A 23161-nucleotide genomic window follows, 5' to 3' on the forward strand; every position below is an offset into this window, starting at 1 on the left:
ACATATACTATAACACACATATCATACTATAATACACACCTATCATACTATAATACACATATACCATACTATAATACACATATATCATATTATAATACACATATACTATAACACACATATCATACTATAATACACACCTATCACACTATAATACACATATACCATACTATAATACACATATACTATAACACACACCTATCATACTATAATACACATATACCATACTATAATACATATATACCATACTATAATACACATATATCATATTATAATACACATATACTATAACACACACATATATCATACTATAACACACACCTATCATACTATAATACACATATACCATACTATAATACACATATATCATATTATAATACACATATACCATACTATAATACACATATATCATATTCTAACACACAACTATCCTACTATAATACACATATACCATACTATATGACACATATATCATATTATAATACACATATACTATAACACACATATCATACTATAATACACACCTATCATACTATAATACACATATACCATACTATAATACACATATATCATATTATAATACACATATACCATACTATAATACACATACATCATACTATAATACACATATACCATACTATAATACACATATATCATACTATAATACACATATATCATACTATAATACACACCTATCATACTATAATACACATATACCATACTATAATACACATATATCATATTATAATACACATATACCATACTATAATACACATATATCATACTATAATACACATATACCATACTATAATACACATATACTATAACACACACACACATATATCATACTATAATACACACCTATCATACTATAATACACATATATCATACTATAATACACACATTTCATACTATAATACACACCTATCATACTATAATACACATATATCATACTATAATACACATATCATACTATAACACACATATCATACTATAAAATATATCATACTATAACACACACCTATCATACTATAATACACATATATCATACTATAATACACATATCATACTATAACACACATATATCATACTATAATACACATATCATACTATAACACACATATATCATACTATAATACACATATATCATACTATAATACATATATCATATTATAATACACATATTATAAAACAGAGCATGCTATAACACACATATCATACTATAACACATATACTATAACACACATTATAAAACACATCATGCTATAACACACATATATTATAAAACATATACTATAACACACATATATTATAAAACACATCATGCTATAACACACATATACTATAACACATATATCATACTATAACACATATCTTACTATACTACACATATACTATAACACACATATATTATAAAACATATCCTACTATAACACACATATATTATAAAACACATCATGCTATAACACACATACTATAACACATATATCATACTATAACACATATATCTTACTATAATACACATATCATACTATAATACATATATCATACTATAATACACATATGCTATAAAACACATCATGCTATAACACACATATACTATAACACACATATACTATAACACACATATCATACTATAACAAACATCATGCTATAACATATACTATAATACACATCATACTATAACACACATATACTATTACAAACATCATACTATAACAAACATGCTGTAACATATACTATAAAACATATCATAATATAACGCACATCATACTATAACACATATACTATAACACACATATATTATAAAACACATCATGCTATAACACACATATCATACTATAACACATATATCTTACTATAATACACTTACTTTAACACACACATATCATATCATACTATAACAAACATATTATACTATAACACACACATAGCATATCATACTATAACACATAACATATTACAACACACATATACTATAACACATATATACTGTAAAACATACTATAACACACATATCATACTATAACACACGTACTATAAAACACATATACACATTATATAACACATATCATACTATAACACACATACTATAACACACATATCATACTATAACAAACATCGGCTAGGTAATAGGTATGGTGACTAACATGATTGGAGGCTAGTTAACATATATGGTTACTAATTAACATGATTGGAGGCTAGTTAACATTTATAGTGACTGAAATAATTAGAGGGTAGTTGACATACATGGTGACTAATTAACATGATTGGAGGCTAGTTAACAGGTATGGTGACTAACATGATTGGAGGCTAGTTAACATATATGGTGACTAATTAACATGATTGGAGGCTAGTTAACATGTATAGTGACTGAAATAATTAGAGGGTAGTTGACATATATGGTGACTAATTAACATGATTGGAGGCTAGTTAATAGGTATGGTGACTAACATGATTGGAGGCTAGTTAACATATATGGTGACTAATTAACATGATTGGAGGCTAGTTAACATTTATAGTTACTGAAATAATTAGAGGGTAGTTGACATATATGGTGACTAATTATCATGATTGGAGGCTAGTTAACAGGTATGGTGACTAATTAACATGGCCGGAGGCTAGTTAACAGGTATGGTTACTTATTAACATGATCGGAGGCTAGTTGACATATATGGTAACTTATTAACATTATTGGAGGCTAGTTAAAATTTGTGTGACTAGCTTACATGTTTGAAGGCTAGTTAACATGATCAAAGGCTAATGTACATGTAAGGTGACTAGTTAACATAATTGAAGGCTAATGTACATGTATGGTGACTAGTTAACATGATTGAAGGCTAATGTACATGTGTGTGTTGACTAGTTAACATCTTCGAAGGCTACTGTACATGTATGGTGACTAGCTAACATTATTGAAGGCTAATTTACATGTATGGTGACTAGTTAACATGATTGAAGGCTAATGTATATGTAAGGTGACTAGTTAACATAATTGAAGGCTAATGTACATGTATGGTGACTTGTTAACATATTTGAAGGCTAATGTACATGTATGGTGACTAGTTAACATAATTGAAGGCTAATGTACATGTATGGTGACTAGTTAACATGTTTGATGGCTAATGTACATGTATGGTGACTAGTTAACATGATTGAAGGCTAATGTACATGTGTGGTGACTTGTTAACATGTTTGAAGGCTAATGTACATGTATGGTGACTTGTTAACATATTTGAAGGCTAATGTACATGTATGGTGACTAGTTAACATAATTGAAGGCTAATGTACATGTATGGTGACTAGTTAACATGTTTGATGGCTAATGTACATGTATGGTGACTAGTTAACATGATTGAAGGCTAATGTACATGTGTGGTGACTTGTTAACATGTTTGAAGGCTAATGTACATGTATGGTGACTAGTTAACATAATTAAAGGCTAATGTACATGTATGGTGACTAGTTAACATAATTGAAAGCTAATGTACATGTATGGTGACTAGTTAACATAATTGAAGGCTAATGTACATGTATGGTGACTAGTTAACATAATTGAAGGCTAATGTACATGTATGGTGACTAGTTAACATGTATGGTGACTTTTTAAGATGCTAGAGGCTAATTTACATGTATGGTGACTAGTTAACATGATTGAAGGCTAATTTACATGTATGGTGACTAGTTAACATGATTGAAGGCTAATTTACATGTGTGGTGACTAGTTAATATGATTAAAGACTAACACTGGAGATTCTGTTAATTTTCTTGAGTGAGAGGGGGCGGGGCTGTTAGTGAGAGAGCTGACAGACATTTTTCCCGCCAGAATAAGTGGGCTCCGCCCCTTCCGTTGTGCAGTCTCTCTGGTTACTCAGCTAGCCCTGGGCCCCCTGGCTCTGTGTTATGGCCCCGGGCTGCGCTCCCTGGCTCTGTGTTATGACCCCGGGCCCCCTGGCTCTGTGTTATGGCCCCTGGCTCTGTGTTATGACCCCGGGCCCCCTGGCTCTGTGTTATGACCCCGGGCCCCTTGGCACTGTGTTATGACCCCGGGCCCCCTGGCTCTGTGTTATGACCCCGGGCCCCCTGGCTCTGTGTTATGACCCCGGGCCCCCTGGCTCTGTGTTATGACCCTGGGCCCCCTGGCTCTGTGTTATGGCCTGGGCCCCCTGGCTCTGTGTTATGGCCCCGGGCCCCCTGGCTCTGTGTTATGGCCTGGGCCCCCTGGCTCTGTGTTATGGCCCCGGGCCCCCTGGCTCTGTGTTATGGCCCCGGGCCCCCTGGCTCTGTGTTATGGCCCTGGGCTCCCTGGCTCTGTGTTATGGCCCCAGGCTCCCTGGCTCTGTGTTATGGCCCCGGGCTCCCTGGCTCTGTGTTATGGCCCCTGGCTCCGCTCTGTGTTATGGCCCCAGGCTGTGCTCCCTGGCTCTGTGTTATGACACCGGGCCCCCTGGCTCTGTGTTATGACCCCGGGCCCCCTGGTTCTGTGTTATGGCCCCGGGCCCCCTGGTTCTGTGTTATGGCCCCGGACCCCCTTGTTCTGTGTTATGGCCCCGGGCCCCCTGGTTCTGTGTTATGGCCCTGGGCCCCCTGGTTCTGTGTTATGGCCCCGGCCCCCCTGGTTCTGTTTTATGGCCCCGGGCCCCCTGGCTCTGTGTTATGGCCCCTGGCTGTGCTCCCTGGCTCTGTGTTATGGCCCCGGGCCCCCTGGTTCTGTGTTATGGCCCCGGGCCCCCTGGTTCTGTTATGGCCCTGGGCCCCCTGGCTCTGTGTTATGGCCCCGGGCTCCCTGGCTCTGTGTTATGGCCTCAGGCTCCCTAGCTCTGTGTTATGGCCCCAGGCTCCCTGGCTCTGTGTTATGGCCCCGGGGCCCCCTGGCTCTGTGTTATGGCCCCGGGGCCCCCTGGCTCTGTGTTATGGCCCCGGGGCCCCCTGGCTCTGTGTTATGGCCCCGGGGCCCCCTGGCTCTGTGTTATGGCCCCGGGCCCCCTGGCTCTGTGTTATGGCCCCGGGGCCCCCTGGCTCAGTGTTATGGCCCTCGGGGCTCCCTGGCTCTGTGTTATGGCCTGGGCTGCGCTTCCTGGTTCTGTGTTATGGCCCCAGGCTCCCTGGCTCTGTGTTATGGCCCCGGGTTGCGCTCCCTGGCTCTGTGTTATGGCCCCGGGCTGCGCTCTGTGTTATGGCCTTGGCTGCGCTCCCTGGCTCTCTGTTATGTCCCCAGGCTGCGCTCCCTGGCTCTGTGTTGTTATGGCTGTATTTTTTATTTTTGTTGTGCACAGATAACAAACATTCTTACGCTGCCAAAATAGCAGAAGTAAGAGCAGTAAAACACGTAGTATAACAGTGGCAATAGAAATAACTGCACATGTTTAAATGTATATGCAAGAGGTAAGGATGCTCACAGGCTAAACATTGGTATTAATATTTAGTGAGATACGTATTTTACCAAATTCGAGGCCTACAAGATTACTGCACTCTTTTTTAGATTAGGTTGCAATGACGCAGGCATAAAGATAAAAGAAAAACATGGCATCAACGTGAACTATTCATACTTGTGAATGGTTAGAAGAAAATGCATTAGAAAACCTGCTTATATTACCAGAGTATGAGAGAACGATCTTTAAAATAAAAATGGAGCTCTATACAATGCAGGTTTAACTAAACGTTGCGTGTCAAGATTTACAGGCTATCTGCTCTGTGGTGAGGTGATGTCATAAGAAACCCATAATGATCAGTACTTGTAATAGACATTCTGTGCCCATTTTTGGTTTGAAATTATGCAACAAAGAGACACACACGTGTAGAATAACATATATAACTGGCATTGAAAGTTCGGAAGAATAAATTGTATGCCTGCAGTGTTACTTGTATTCAAGTCTGGAGCTGCATGCTTTGTCACTGTTTCCTTTAGACCTGCCCACTGCCTGCTGACATCAGCAGAAGTGGTGGCCTGATCCAATCACAATGCTTCTCCATAGGATTGTCTGAGACTGACAAAGAGGCAGATCAGGGGCAGAGCCAGCACAATACAAACACAGCCCTAGTCAATCAGCATCTCCTCATAGAGATGAATTGAATCAATGAATCTCTATGAGGAAAGTTCAGTGTCTGCATGCAGAGGGAGGAGACACTGAATGTTTGGATGCATTTTAGGTAGCCATGACCCAGGAAGGATCTCTAACAGCCATCTGAGGTGTGGCCAGTGAAGTTATCACTAGGATGTAATGTAAACACTGCATTTTCTCTGAAAATACAGTGTTTACAGCAAAAAGCCTGAAGGTAATGATTCTACTCACCAGAACAAATTCAATAAGCTGTAGTTGTTCTGGTGACTATAGTGTCCCTTTAACCCCTTAAGGACCAAACTTCTGGAATAAAAGGGAATCATGACATGTCACACATGTCATGTGTCCTTAAGGGGTTAAGTAGGCAGGAGACAGATAAACGCAAAATCATGTGTAAAACAATATCATATAAAAACAGCAAAAACTAACTCCACGGTAAGTAGGATGAACAGTCCTGTCAGCCAGATCCTGTGCGTTACCTTCAGGGTCTCAGGTGCCCGTTAGGTGAAGGTTCGCTCTTTGCGCTTTAAACGCGGTAGTGGGTGAGGTGGCTGGTCCGGCCAGCAGAAACGGTTTAACTCTAGACATGTCCCAAGTGTGTGGGGGCTTCTGTCTCGGTACTTGGGTGGTCGGTTCTGAATTTGGAGACAGTCCTAGTGCTGTCAGCACTGAATCTATTTCTGATGAATCGGTTATGCGGCTTGTTGCCCCTTCATGCGTGATGACCAGGCTCCTGAGGAATGCCCAGCGGTAGGGGATAGAGTGCTGGCGAGGTGCGGTGGTCAGTGGTCTGAATAGGCTTCTCCATACCAAGGTTGGTCTGGACAGGTCTTGGTAGAAAGACAACGCAACATTTTCAAAGGAGTGAGTAGGCATACCTCGCACTGCTGCCAAAAAAAGTTTAATTGAGCTGACCTTGTTTGGAGCTGTAATATTACGTCTCTTGAGGAGTCTGTTTAGGCTCTGTTAGCTTTCGGGATGCGATAGACCCCATCGATCACTGCTTGTTTTGCCCACTGTGGCGTGAGTAGTGAGGTGAGCAGTCTCCTGGTATATTGTGTCAGGTCATCCGGGGTCACAGTCTCCGGGATTCCCCGGATTTTGACGTTCCGGCTCCTGTGCCGATCATCTATTGCGTCCAGACGGTTAGTAAGCAGGGACTGGGTGGATTTTAATTCTGCATTTTGTGCTTCTATTTGAATGCATCTCGCAGTGAGGCCCTCCTCCCGCATGGTGGCTAGGTCTGCCACAAACATCGTGCGGATGTGTCGGAGAAGGGCTTTTACATCTCCTTTAGTGGAGGGCAGCTCGTTTCCCTCATCCGAGGAAAACGGAGGGGTGGTGTAATCCCCCTGTGTTTGGGAACTCTTCTAGCTCATTCAGCGCTTGGTCTTCGGAGGAGGCTGAGGTTGAGTCGTCATTTTCTTTTGGCGCGGGAGTTCCTGAGGCCATAGCGGGACGAAGGTTAAGGTCCCCGATATCGCGTGACCCTGCTGCTTTGACCATTCCCTGATGCTTAGATTTCTTCCCCATCTTGTAATAGCTCGTGTGGGATAATGTTAGTGTAATTTGGGTCGTATAATTGCTGATTTTAGCGGAGCTCGTCTATCACACATCTGCTCCTGTGAGTAATTTTATTAGTTTTATAAAATATGGCACCTTGAGAGAGATATGCTGGGTGAGTTAGGCAAGTTCTACTTATCTTGTTATTATGTAAAATAATCTCTAAATTGGAATAAATATAGTTTATTTACTAAATTGGGAATTCTGTTTATGTGACAAAGGGATTGAAAAACTTTAGGCCATATTTGTTGATTTGTGAAAATGAGTTAAGCTGGAAAATATGTTTCAACTTCACTATTTTGGTCTTAAAATGGCACTCCACACACATATTGCATTTCAGTTTGCTGAAAGTGCTTTATGTGTTAGGAACATCTCCTCTTAATTGCAGTGTATAAAAGTAGTGGTTTCTAGTTGAAATTACACTTTTGTAAGTATTTTAAACAACTCCCTTACATTCCCAAGGCTCACAGGTTGCTATGTTGGAAGGCGTCTGCCTTCTCTACCAGGAAAAAGTAGTCTTTTGGAAGACTACCTAGCTTTCAGTTATGTCTACTAAATTGTTACAAATAAATCTCATTGGAGTGTTCTTTTATGGCAGGGGTTCTCAACACAGTCCTCAAGTACCCCTTAACAGTCCAGAATTTAGGGATTACCCTGTTGTGTCTAAAGTGTTTTTTTTTTTTTTTCTTTCCCTTTTTCTAAATAGGTAATCCCTAAATCCTGGACTGTTAGGGGGTAATTGAGGACTGGGTTGGGAACCACTGCTTTATGGGAATATTCCAAGCACCATAATAACTACGGTGTCCTGTAGTGGTCATAGTGCCAGGAGTGCCGTGGCACCCATTTCCCACTGTAAATAGTGAAACCATTTTAAAACGAATTGAGTTCTAACCTGGGTTCCGCCAGGCGCTGTTCCCGATACTTAATGCCTTAAGCCTTGGAGGGCCCAGCAAACCCAGGTAAGATGTCAAACTGTTTTTAATACGGTTTGAATACTTAACAATGCAGCTTATGACACTTGAATTAGCTGTATAACATATTTAACCTTAGTTTACATAAAATATACGGTATGTGCTTCCTCTTTCTATAATTATGGATTTACATGTTAGACAATGACTGTTGGGTTAATCAATAACCCAGGAAATAAAATATCAATCTCAAAACCTGAGGAGCTGTAGCTTATACAAATACTAATGTTGCAGGTTATGTCCATGGAGATCTACCCCAGGCTCCTGAAAGTAAATTAATTCAATCTATCTGGAGATATGTAGTGAGAATTCAAAGTGAATTTCAAAATTAAATCCAAAGTAGCCAAAGTGAGATTATTTTCAATTGAGCTACTTTGGCCCTAAGTTTGAAAATTAATTTAAACTCTGAACAATTCTTACTTGAATGCATAATGCCAATAGTGGGCTGTCTCAATATAAACAGGTGCAAATAAATGGCAGGCTTGTGTTTACTATTAAAAAAAAAGCATACACTTAAAGGGACACTATAGTCACCAGAACAACTACAGCTTATTACAGCTTAAATGCCCTCCCCCCCTCTCCCCCTATGTTTTAACCCTGCAGCTAAAAACATTTTCATTGCAGGGCTTAAATGCCTCTAGTGGTTGTCACTCAGACTGTTACTAGAGGCACTTCCAGTGAAATAAATCACTTCTAATCCTTGCATATGCTCACAGAGGGGCCATCTAACTGGTGCAGTGCATTTGCATTAGTCTTTCAATGCTTTCATATGGGAAAATATTAGATTGATGGAGATCATCAATCTCGATGTTCTAAGCCAAGAACACAGGGGCAGCTATGTAGACTGGCGGTGCAGGGGAGAAGATAAGTAAAATACTTTTTTTTTCTCTCTCTTTGCAGGTGAGGGCAGGTCACCTAAACGGCCATCAGGGCACTATAGCGATTGTATTCCTAACACTTTAGTGTTGCACGTCTGGATGCCAGGTCGCCCTAGTTTTAACCCTGCAGCTGAAAACATAGCAGTTTCAGAGAAACATTGAGGGTTAATCCAGCCTCTAGTGGCTGTCTCCCTGACAGCCACTAGAGGCCGCTTCCGCGATCATCAATGCGAAAATCGCATTGAATGCACGCTGGATGTCCATAGGAAAGTATTGGGTAATGCTTTCCTATGGGCGGCTGGAATGCGCGTGTGGCTCTGGCCGCGCATATGCATTAGGAGCTGATGTCTGCAGGGGGAGGAGAGGTCACCAGCGCCGAGAGAGCCCGGCACTGAATTTAGGTAAGTGGCTGACAGGGTTTTAACCCCTTCAGCCCAGTGGGAGGAGGGCTCCGAGGGATGGGGGACCTATTAACACTATAGTGCCAGGAAAATAAGTTTGTTTTCCTGGCACTATAGTGCTCCTTTAATAATAACTTGAATATAAATGTTTCATTTTCTCTAAATAGCTATTTTGAACAAACTGAATTTAATTTGAAAGTAAAAAAAATTGAAGAACTATTATATTTTTTATTATATTAAAATCGATTGCAGAATGCAGATTTTAAATTAAGGCCAGAGTAGTCAAAGTGAAATCATTGCAGAATTATTCCAGTTTTGCTGTTTGGATTATAAATGTGAAATTCACTTTGAATTCTCATTTTAGTAAATAACCCTGCAAAAGTTTACAAGAATTTTACTTAAAACTGTAATTGCTATATCGATTATGTGCAGTAACTATAACATATTCTCGTTTTAAATTTTTCTTGTTAGGCACAAGCAATATATTTAGAAGCAGGGGTTCTAAGATAGACTAGGTGCATCCTGCTGGCCTTGCATCATCATCAGATTTCCATCTAAAGTCAGCCGATTGCTCATCACATCACAGATCTTGGTCAGTAACTTTTCCTCCTTGCTTATGAGATCGTATTCTAACACTTGTATATATTCAAACATTTCTTGTTGCCTTAGAATGACCCCTGGCAACCTCAGTCTGCAGCAGTGTAAATTAGTTTTGTCTACTTGTTTTGCATATAGTACATGTGACCTTAATTTACAAGCTACCTTCAATTTACTTCAATAACAATTATTTTAAAAACTTATTTGTGTAAAATTCAGCCACTGTGACTTGACTTTCGTTCCAGTATTAACTAGAAGATAGTGAGAACCATATCGGGAGTTAGGGAAGGTCTTGTACAATCAAACTGTACAGAGTGCAATCACTAAACTGAGTCAAAAAAAATAAATAAATCCTCAAATCAGATTTTTCCATCCAGTTGGCATTTCTCACAACTCATCTTTACTCACTGTTGGTAAGACATTCTGTGTTCCAGAAGGGGGAAACACCATGTTGCACTATGCACTCGCCCTGCCACTCGAAGGGTTAATGATGAAATGCTGTGGGACTGTTCCTTTGGGTTTTACCAAGTGTCAGATACATATTTCACATACCTCTCTTGGTAGAACAGCTTCTGAGCCCCCTCCAAAATATACACACCTCACTTCTAGAGAGTGACATGCAGAGCGCTGCCGCTCCCTACATTTTGTACAGCAACAAAACATTAAAAAATGTATCACTAATATTACTTCCAATGGGAGTGATTGTCCTGACACAAGCTGCCCTCGGTTTCCAATACTGCTCTGATAATCAGGGGAATTCCTGCATTAGCCACATTTTATTTTGTGAATACAGCTGCAGGGAGGTCCAATGTTATTCCTTTAAGGATGATACACCTTTTGGAAAGACTGTAAGAAGTGACATCATTCCAGATAAAAACAATAGCTAACAATACTGCTTCGTTAAATGCAATGTCTAGATACAATGTTGACCATGTTCTTCTGGACATGTATAATATCTTCATGGTCATGTGCAGTAAACTGAATAGTAAAGCCCAGCAGCAGTATGTAGCGTTCATATTCTAAAGAAGGGAAACCAACTCATTAATCAAGGAGGGATCCCTAAGGAACCTTGAATAAATAATTCATTCAGTGCCTTCTTTCCACCCATGAACCACCTTCTCAGCATTTTAAGAGCTATATGCTGTCTGGACTGACATAAAGGATGAAATGTACGGTAATCATTAGGCTTCTTAATGGGACACTGTGGGCACCATAACTGCTTCATCTCATTGAAATAGTTATAGTGTTTGGAGTCCCTTGGCGCTATCCTTCAATTCAGTGTTAAACAGTTTTTAATGCTAAATCTCCTCTGTGCTGCTTGATCTAGTAAGTGTCAGCAAAGCACATTCAGTCTATCACAGTGCCAATTGCAGGTATGAATCATTATGGCTACAAGAAAGTGTGTAATCTTTGCCTTAGTCTTACCTTCAAAGGGGCACGGCTATGGGTGTCCAGAGACCCTCATTCAGTGTTAAGTTGTTTAAAAATAGTTTAATTCTTAATTATTATTAGTAGTAGTATTTATATTGTAAAAAAATTATTCCGCAGTGCTTTACAATATTATGAAAGTGTGAAATTTACAGGATCAATAGGTAGATGAGGACCCTGCTCAGAAGAGCTTACAGTCTAGAGTAGTAGAATATAAGGACACAATAGGAAGGGCATCAATGGGGACAATAAAAACAAACAAGGTGGGAAAGTAGAGAGTTTCGTGACAGATTTGTGACATAGACGGTACTCTGTGAGGCCATAAACATTTCTAAACAGATGGGTTTTGATTAATTTCGTAAAAGATTGAAGACTAGTAGAGAGTCTGATTGGTTGGCAGACTTTCCCAAGGGAAAGGAACTGGCAGTGAAAAGTCCTGCAAGCCAGAGTCAGCAGTGAGGGTGTGAGGAGCGGACAGGAGATGGTTACCGGCAGAGCGGAGAGACCGAGAAGGGGCATACCTACGAATAAGTGAAGAAATGTAACAAGGGCTAGAGTTGTTTAGAGCTTTATAGGTAAATGGAGGGGCAATGCCAGGTGACTCAATGCACTCTAACCTATTACATGATATGAAATGGTTATAGTACCTACAGTGTCCTTTTAATTAAATGTTTTAACACAATTATACATATAGAATGTGGATTTATCAATGGTCTGCTATGTATTAGATACCTATGTCTTAGCAGTTTCAACTTGTTCCTTCAGTGGGCAGAGTCCCTTTTTATGAGAACTCCCACATTCTATGTTGAAGGAAGTTGCATTCCTGAGATGCTGTCACTGATTTACTAACAGTTATAAAACAATATATGCAAAATTGCAACATTCTAATAGGACATTAGGCCCACAAGGATATAAACTTTGAAAATTCTTATGGTGGTTTACTTACAAAATCCTAAACCCTGTAGAAGTAAGTCCTATAGCATGATCTTAAAATTTGTATTTGGGGAGATGTATGTGCACTTGTTATGTTTCACACCTGAGCCATAACTGTCGTTTTGTTAAATATTGTGAAATTTCTCTTATAATGAACAACCAGTATGTTTAAAAGGAATATCCCTACAAATATTAAAAAATTATGGTATAAAATGAAATGTTTAATAACGTCCTTTGGACTATAAGCTTGTTTGAGCAGAGTCCTCTTTAACCTATCGTTCCTGTAAGTTTTCTTGTAATTGTCCTATTTATTGTTAAATCCCCCCTCTTATAATATTGTAAAGCGCTACGTAATATGTTGGCGCTATATAAATGGCAATAATAATAGTAAGAAGAACCTACATCAAAACCTGTACAATATACAGATTGCTAAATACTGATCTGAGGAGCAGACCTACATTAGATACCTACATTACAAATGCTTACATAACTAGAGCTTTATTGAGAACTCAATTCTACAAACTTTAAAGGATCACTATAGTGTCAGGAATAACTTGTTTTCCTGACACTATATAACCCTTAGGTCCCCGTTCCCCCCCCCCCCCCCCCCCACCCTCAGGGCTCCCCTACCTTGGCGCAAAAGGGTGTAAAACCCCTTCAGTTACTTACTTTAATCCAGCGCCGGGCTCCCTCGGCGCTGGTGACCTCTCCTCCCCTGCAGACGTCAGCTCCCGAGTGGAGCGGAATGCGCATGCGCGGCAAGAGCAGCGCGCGCATTCAAACAGTCCATAGGAAAACATTTCTCAATGCTTTCCTATGGACGTTCTGCACACTGAATGCGATTTTTGCATCCAGCATCGCACATGCACCTCTAGCGGCTGTCAGGAAGACAGCCACTAGAGGCTGGATTAACCCTGCAATGTAAACATAGCAGTTTTTCTGAAACTGCTATGTTTACATCTGATGGGTTAAAACCTGGGGGACCTGGCACCCAGACCTCTTCATTGAGCTGAAGTGGTCTGGGTAACTATAGTGTCCCTTTAAATTGTAAAGGAACACTCCAAGAACTATAACCATTACAGCTGACTGTAGTGATGATAATGCCAGGAGGGCTCTGCCTCTTTCCACCTTCCCCCATTGCAAGAGCCTCATCTGATTATTCTCAGCCAATGAGCTTAGCTCAGGAGAGCAAAGAGAAGTTCCAGTTTAGGGACTACTGGCTCTCTGGCTGGCCACCGGTAAGAAGTGAAACAGTCAAAAAAATTTTTTTTTAAATCCTGAAGACGGGTTTTATGGGGTATACAAATGCTAATCAAGAATAATAAGTAGGACTGGCTGAGAAACCCCAGCTGCAATTCTCTGGAGAATTTGAAACATGAAAAGGAAATTGAGTTGATTTTTTTTTTTACTCTTCCATTAATTGTTTTTAATAAAACTTTTTTAATGCATTACCTCAAGCCTGAAGTATACCTTTTGCCTTTTGAGTACCAGATTCACTCACTAGACAAAATGATTGGAATACACATGTCTACTACAAATATATATATTTGTTTTCAAAATTGTTTTGCGTTCAGTGTTCTTTTAAAGTAGTCTTGAAAGCAATCCTAGGACAGGGGTAGGATGTTGTGGACTAAATCTCTTATAAAGCTATTCGAGAAATAGTTCTGGCAAAGCATCAGGGGAGATGTAATCAGCAAAATGTGAAGTGCCAAACGCTTTCTACCTCCCTCTAGGACCAAACATATGTGGATAGTTGCCCATCTCACCTATATGAGCTTGTTGGACATTCCATCCCAAACCCTCCATCCCCTCTTTTGGAGCTATAGCACTAATCTGTGACCGCTTTACACATAATTTTAGATTCTGTCTTTGAGAATTTGTGCCCATTCAGAAAAAAAAGAACATTTGTGAGGTCAGGTGCTGATATTAGACAAGAAGGTCTGACTTGTAATTGTTGTTTAAATTCATCCCAAAGTTGTTCAGTGGGGTTGAGGTCAGGGCTCTGTGCAGGCCATTAGAGTTCCTCCACACGAAAGTCATCAAACTATGTCTTCATGGACTTCTGTGCATAGGGGCACAGTCATGCTGGAACAGATAATGGCTTTTCCCAAACTTTTGGAAGCACCTGTAGCATTAAGATAATCCTTCTCTGGAACTAAGGGCCTAACCCAAACCTTAAAATACAGCGCCAGACCATTATCTCTCCTTTACCAAATTTCACAGTAGACCCTATTTATTCTGGTAGACAGCATTCTCCTGGCATCTGCCATACCCAGAAAGAAGCTTAAAGGACCACTATAGTGCCAAAAAAACATACTCGTTTTCCTGGCACTATAGTGCCCTGAGGGTGCCCCCACCCTCAGGGTCACCCTCCCTCCGGGCTCTGGTGTGAGGAAGGGGTTAAACTTACCCCTCTTTCTCCAGCGCCGGGCGGGGAGCTCTCCTCCTCCTCTCCGCCTCCGATCCTCCCTTTCGGCTGAATGCGCATGCGCGGCAAGAGCTGCGCGCGCATTCAGCCGGTCTCATAGGAAAGCATTTACAATGCTTTCCTATGGACGCTTGCGTGCTCTCACTGTGATTTTCACAGTGAGAATCACGCAAGCGCCTCTAGCGGCTGTCAGTGAGACAGCCACTAGAGGATTTGGAGGCTGGATTAACCCTAATATAAACATAGCAGTTTCTCTGAAACTGCTATGTTTATAATAAAAACGGTTAATCCTAGAGGGACCTGGCACCCAGACCACTTCATTAAGCTGAAGTGGTCTGGGTGCCTAGAGTGGTCCTTTAACTTGTTTCCACTGCTCAAGAGTCCAGTGGTGCTGTGCAATTGCATTGTGCATGCTGAAGTGACTTGTGTATAGTTGCTCGGTATGGAAATCTATTTCATGAAGCCTAATGAAGATCATGGGCAGATGTTGCTTCCAGAAGCAGTTTGTAACTCTACAGTGAGTGATGCACAGTTTTTATGCACTTCAGAACTTGGCAGCCCCTCTCTGTGAGTGTGTGTGGTCTACCACTTAGTGTTGGGATGTTGTTGTCCCTAGGTGCCTCTGCTTCACAATAATAGCACTTACTGCTGACCAGGGAAGAACTAGGAGGGCAGAAATGTCACAGACTAACTTGTGGCAAAGGTGGTATCTTATGACAGTACCATTTTTAAAGTCACTGATCTCAATTTGTATCTACATGCATGGCTTATGTGAGGGTTTTTTTATGCACTTGTTAGTAATGGATGAGACTGAACTCAGTAATTAGGGGTTTTATCATACACTTGACCATATAGTGTACTTAAAGGGACACTCTACTGCCAAAATACAAAATAAATGAAAATCACTGTTTAGTAGATCTACAGCAAATGAAACCTTGCATGCATTTAATTATGCATTTTGTTCGTTCAGGGTTATTTCTAAAAACAGCTTACAAAACCTGCAGATCTCTTGTCTGCAACCTTTACAAGCCCTCCCCTTTAATCCTGCCCAGATTTTCTGTGGCTGTCTAATCACATACTTCCCAATGCAGCTCAATGAGAAGTGTTTGCAAGGCAGGTGCTCTAGGCAATTGCTGCCCCTTGAGTTTAGTTCCACTGAGCTAACCAAACCAGGAAGTAACAGGATTAGTTGTCTGCTTGAAAGCCAAGAGCGTTTAACAAGGTTTATGATCGTGTACATTTCTAATAAAATCTGCACTTTTAGCAGAATGAAAAAAGGACACACTCTTCACACATAAAACATTTCAGCAAGCTAAAGTGCTTTAGGGGTCTGGAGTGCTCCTTTGACACAGACTAAGTTAAAGAATTGCTGAAAACTGTATTGGTACCTAAGCACTATGAAATATCCCTATCGGCTCTGGTACAGTCTCATTATAAAAGTATAATACTAATTAAAATGTACACAGATATTTTAATTTGGTGGAATTTCATGAACTCAAGAGCACCTGCCTTGCAAAGACTTCTCATTGAGCTGCATTGGGGAGTCTGTGATTGGACAGCCACATAAAGTCTGGGCAGGGTTAGAAGGGGAGGGGTTGCAAAGGCTGCAGACAAGATATCTGCAGTTTTTGCAAACTATTTTATATATAACTCCAATAAAAAAAATGCATAATTAAATGCATACAGATTTTCATTTGGGGTATATCTACTAAACAGTGATTTTTATTTATTTTGTATTTGGGCAGTGGAGTGTCCCTGTATCCATTTCTATGCCAAACGTCCACTGACTGTGTAGTTAAATATGTCACCAGCTAAAATCATTTCACATTCAAAACCAAACATTCAAACTCATTTAAATTTGTTGGTGCAGTGGGGGGAGTGTGATGAAAATATAAAGAGATGAAAATGTTCTAAAGTGTGAACATATCTCACTGGCTTTTGTTTGTGATCACACCTATTCAATGTGGATTTTTTTCCTTCTTTTTTGTGACAGTGGAAATAAACTTCATGCTGTGAGCTGTAACTCCCTGACGATCAGGAAAAATCCCACATTCCCGGCAGGTAGACACAGGCAGTGTACACACTGAGTTACAGAACAAATCTCTGAGTGTCCCAGAAACCACGAGAACCAGATAAACAAACAGGGTATATATCTATCTATAGGAAAAACAGCACACTGTATATGTGTAAATAGAGGAAGGACACCGAAAAAGTAAAAGCAAAAAAAGCATGATACTTTGGATTAACAATGCAGCTCACAAATTACACAATCAGAAAAGAGCAAAACTAAATGCTGTTTATTACCTAAACAACAAATTGTAGTAAATGAATTAACACCAAATTGCAATACATAGGCAAAAAGAGCTGGAAAGAAAACTTCAGCCAGTTTGCAATTCGATTTCACATTTACTAAAGTTTGGTGTTATATAAAATCTTAATCTTGAATTATGGACATTAGACAAGGATATTTAACATTTTGGTCACAATTGCAGAGCTGAAAGAATAGATAACTTGAGGATTGTTTTTACAAATTGGCTACTTCAGCCTTAAATGCATAATTCCCTTGTTAATGCCCATCAATTTATACATTAGTAAATAACTCTGACAAATTTGACATTTGATCAAAATAAATGAATGGAATTTTATGTTGTTACAGCAGAATGTCATAGTATAAAACTGGAATGATAACCTTGGTACCCTACATGTTTGGATTGTATGATTTACAATTGAAAACGTGGATACCAAGTCTGTCATACTGTAATGCAGCAAGCACAATTTGTACACTGATTTTCGCAAATACACGTTACTGGATGCGCTAGTAACTCTAACAACGTGGTTTCCCCTAGCTAATGCCATCCTCTTGTATGTATGTAATATATTAAAAAAGTGATATATAAGGTTTTTAACAGAAGTCTTTAAAGATGAAGCTGAAGGAAGTTATTTAAAGATACATTTTGGAAAAGTTTTCACCCAGTAAAAAAGGCCCAACAGTGCAATTTTTTCGTTTCTCTTCAGTAGTTTGTTCTTCCAATCAGTAGCTTTCTTTATCTGTTACATTTGTGTTAGTACCGCCTATATCTCATGCTCTGGTTACTTATCCAACTGTCCCATCAGTGGCTCTAACTTTCTGTCCAATGACTAGATGCCCCTCTTTGTATAATCAATAACACCCCTTCTGTCAGTATCTCTTTTTTTTCTGTGTCACAGGAATGACCCCTGTCTCTGCCTCATCAATAGATCCTTCTCTCTCCCCCATCCATGTGAACACCACATTGTTACTTATTGCACCATCTCTCACATTGATTACCTCAAATAGCTTATAAATTCTGTTCATTAAACTTATACCTGCTAAGCAGTTATATCACATTGACAGGTTATGTCAGGATAATGGGACTTGATTTGGAGATGTATATATGAAATGAGGAAATGATCAGTCGGTGTGATTCACTGTACACATAATAGCCTTTACTTTTGTTCAATCATTTACCAGCGCAATCATTAGATAAAAAAATATCTATGGTACTTAGAGTGTTAAATATTCCAATAATAAAACTATTCCAGTGCTTCTCCTTATTGTGAAATGTTTTCATTACCTTTTTGTTACGGCCATCACCCATGCAGGCCATTTCACCCTCACCTGTGTCCCACTTCCTTTTATTTTCACTATCAGGCACTTAACTCTGTGAGTACATGTCAGCGATGTGGCTGGCTCTTCTTTGATAGATTTGTCCGAATGGTACATTTCAACCCATACACCTACATTTAAGTCTGCCCCCTCCTCACTATCATGTATAGACTATGTCAGGGATAGGCAACGTTCCACATTGTAGATGTTTTGGACTACACTTCCCTTGATGCTTTGCCAGCATTGTGACTAAGAGCATTGTGGGAGATGTAGTCCACATCTGAAGTGCCGAAGGTTGCCTACACCTGGACTATGTCATTCTGATGAATGATATTAGAGAAACTCTTCTTTCTCTTGAAACACTGTGTCTTGTTCTACACATTGTCTTTTATTACATTGTCTTGTTCTGTACAGCATCCTATGTGCCTTGCTTCATACATAATCCCACTCAAGTTTTACTCTATTTTATGCTCATTGTATCACCTCCCTATCACAAGGCATCTTCTAATAATGTATGATGCCTTGTTATGCCATGTTTCACGCAATACATCATGTATCTGATCTTTTTGATGTATTATGTCTTGCTCATGCATCATATTGCCTTGCCCCATATCCCTCTTCTGTTGTTTTGCTCTATGCATCATGCATTTCGCCTATTACACTGTTTCTGACTTTATTCTCTATTTGTTATCCTGCTCACCTTTCACTGTGTCATGCTCTGTGCATCACCTCCATCTCTTGTCACATCGGGGGAGATTACCAGAAATTAAATGCTTTATAAGTGGAGTAATTAACATCTGAAAGTGCCTGTTGTCTCCACTGGTTTCCACGGTGATTGCTCTACCTTAAGAGCACTGCAACACTTTTCAGAATCCTTTGATAAATTTTCCCCACTGTCTCTTGCTCTAGACATCATACTCTTGCCTTATTACGCTTTGCCTTGCTCTATACATCTTGTGTACGTCCTGTTACAATGCCTTGCCAAATGCATCATATTCCAGCTCTCTTGAACTGTGCCTTGTACTAAACATCATGAACATGTGTTACACTGTGTCATTCAGTGTCCCCACCTATGTACATTATGTGGACTCCCGTGTATATGGCTTATACCTGTGTCAGGAGCACACTCTCCTAAGGCTCTGTCTCCAAGCGCCTAATAGGCTTACAGTTACTGGGCTCCCTATTCCCTGAATTTAGCTCCCACTCATAGCCTTTTACGTACCATGCCCACTAGTTAGTCTCATATAAAATATAATCCCCCATATCCAGAGTCAGTAACACACTTTGGCCCCCATTTCTAGGATCAGTTACCAATACTGTGTCGCCCGTGCCCAGAGTCAGTAACACATACTGTGCCCCTATGCCCAGGGTCTATTAACACACACACACACTGTAGCCCCATGCCCAGGTTCAGTAACACATATTGTGCCGTGCCGTCAGTAATAGACACTGTGCCCCCACATGCCTGGGTTCAGTAACACACACTGTGCCCCCTCATGCCTGGGATTGGTAACACATGTTGTGCCCCTATGCCCAGTCAGTAACACACACACACTGCCCCCCAATACTGTGCTCCAATGCCTGGGTTCTGTAACACATAATGTGCCCCCATGCCTAGAGTCAGTAGCACACATGCCCAAAATCAGTAACACACACTGTGCCCCTCTGCCCAGATTCTGTAACAAACTGTGCCACCCATGCCCAGAGTCGGTAACACACTGTGCCCCCATGCCCAGAGTCAGTAACACACATGCCCAAAATCAGTAACATGCACTGTGCCCCCCTGCCCAAGTTCAGTAACAAATACTGTGCTCCCCATGCACAGGGTCAGTAACACACTGTGCCCTCCGTGCCTGTGGTCACAAACACACGGTGCATCCTTATGGCCGTTGTCAATAACACACTGTGCCCCCCATGCCCGGGCTCACTAACACACACTGTGCCCCCTCATGCCTGTTGTCAGTAACCGACACTGTGCCCACCATGGCCCATGGTCAGCAACACAGACTGTGCCCCCATGGCCCATAGTCAGTAACGCACACTGCCCCCCCCCCCCCATGGTCAGTAACACACACTGTGCCCCCCATGCCCGGTGTAAGTAACACATACTGCCCCCCCATGTCCGGGGCCAGTAACACATGCTGAGCCCCGGTTTAGTAATACACTGTGCCCCCATGCCCAGGGTCAGTAACACATATTGTGCAGTCAGTAACACACGGTGCCCCCCATGCCCAGGGTCAGTAACACATATTGTGCCCTCTGTGCAGTCAGTAACACACGGTGCCCCCCATGCCCAGGGTCAGTAACATATATTGTGCCCTCTGTGCAGTCAGTAACACACGGTGCCCCCCATGCCCAGGGTCAGTAACCCATATGGTGCCCTCTGTTCAGTCAGTAACACACTGTGCCCCCCCATTCCAGGGGTCAGTAACACATGTTGTGACCCCCACTCCCAGGGGAAATAACACACTGTGCCCTCCATTCCAGGGGGCAGTAACACACTGTGCCCTCCATTCCCGGGGGCAGTAACACACTGTGCCCTCCATACCTGAGAACAGTAACACATACAGTGCCCCCCATGCCCGAAGTCAGTAATGCATATTGTCACCCCCCTCCTTTTCCGTGGTCAGTAATGCATATTGTGCCCCCCGTTTCCGGGGTCAGTAACACTGTGCCTGAGGTCAGTAATGCATATTGCCCCCCCCCCCCCCCCGTTCCCGGGGTCAGTAATATTGTGCCCCCCGTTTCCGGGGTCAGTAACACTGTGCCTGGGGTCAGTAATGCATATTGTCCCCCCGTTCCCGGGGTCAGTAACACTGTGCCCGAGGTCAGTAATTGTGCCCTCTGTGCGGTCTTTAACACACTATGCCCCATGTGGTTTGCCCCTTACCTGTGTCATGAGCCGGTCGGCCCCGGTGTTCTCCTCGTCCTTGAAGATGATGTCCGGGTTGTAGTTGGGGGTGAGCTCCTTGAAGCGCTCCGAGTTGCGGGCGATCTTGCCCTCGTACCTCCCGCTGGCCCCCAGCGTCTTCTCGGGCACATTGGGACTGAACTGCTTGTAGGAGAGCGGGGTGAGCCTGGGCGGTTTACGCCTCCTGCCCACCACCCTGCCCGGCCCGCAGCCCAGCACCGCAGCCGGCAGCAGGAACAGCGCAGCGCCGCAGAGCAGCAGCACAAGCCGGGGCAGCTGCATGGGGCGGCCGGGTAGGGGGCGCGGATCACGGGAGCTCCATTATCTGCCCCGGCGCCTGCTGCGGGGCTCTCTGTGCGCCCTGGGGAAGGGGCTCTGCTCGGGATAGGGTGACGTGAAGTCCGGACTTGTTCCCCCCAGTAGCACTCACTGACCCCGAGTCAGCCCCTGCTCTTACAGGTGCCTGGGGTCCCCACTGCTCCCGGGGATCCCCCTGTCACCAAAGCCTGTCCAAGGGGCTCAGTGACGGACAGGTTCAATAATGCAGTGTCAGTGCCGGCTTGGGAATGTCCTAACAGTGCCAAAGCCGGCGTGGTTGAGTGCTGAAAATGCCGGTTAGTCCCAGTCCAGAAAAGTGCCTGGGCTTCCCAGTCTATGTGCCAGTGTCAAAGCTTCTCAGAACATTCCCAGTGAGTTGCTTTAATTGCTGCCCAATGACCGGAGTGATGGTCTTTATTGGTGCCCAGTATGAGAGCTGTCCCAGGTCTGCTGTCTCTGAGCTCCCACTGTCAGCCGGCAATAAATAGGAAAGGCGGTTTGTTTTGGCACATGGCTTGTGGAAGGAGGGGGGACATATACCGGGATCTCAGGAGCTCACACTCACTCTCACGCCCACTTCATGGCACGAGTCACTCTGTCTCTTTGCTTTCGCTATTTGCTGATATGTTGTGTGGGGCAAAGTCTTGGAATGTGACAGTGATGCTGGATGTTACTCTTATGTGGAACTGTGTCTGAAGGTGAGGGTGTCTCTCAGTGAGATGTCTCTGTGCAACCTGAGATTGTCTCTTTGTACTTTACTACCGTGTCTCGACCTAAAAGTGGGGATGTCCGTTTGTAGAACGCTAGGACTGTCACAATGTGCTGTCACTCAGACTGTCTCTGACATTCACTGCTCGTTATCTGTCTCTCCAGAGATGTTTGTCTTTCCTGTGCACTGTGAGCTCATGGGAATGTTGGGATTAGGGATTGTGTTCATCTGATCTGGAGGTAGCTTTCCTTGGGCAATGTCCTGTCCTCTGTCTGTATGTCTGTCAGCCAGTTATATACCCTGTGAACTTGGCAAACTGTAATGTCTCAAATGTGGGATAGTT

At 42.0% G+C, this 23161-nt stretch overlaps 1 protein-coding gene across 2 annotated transcripts in view; it reads right to left on the reverse strand.

Annotated features, from left to right (window-relative positions):
- Nucleotides 1–22288, reverse strand: part of IHH (Indian hedgehog signaling molecule) — a 59871-nt gene extending 37583 nt beyond the window's left edge. For both annotated transcript variants that reach the window (XM_063429293.1, XM_063429294.1), the window contains exon 1: nucleotides 21771–22288. In XM_063429293.1, the coding sequence (XP_063285363.1) occupies nucleotides 21771–22073 (303 nt within the window). In that variant the 5' untranslated portion in view covers nucleotides 22074–22288. The remainder of the gene's footprint in view (nucleotides 1–21770) is intronic.
- Nucleotides 22289–23161: the final 873 nt, after the last annotated feature.

Source organism: Pelobates fuscus, chromosome 8 (genome assembly GCF_036172605.1).
Source record: "Pelobates fuscus isolate aPelFus1 chromosome 8, aPelFus1.pri, whole genome shotgun sequence".
NCBI lineage: Eukaryota > Metazoa > Chordata > Amphibia > Anura > Pelobatidae > Pelobates > Pelobates fuscus.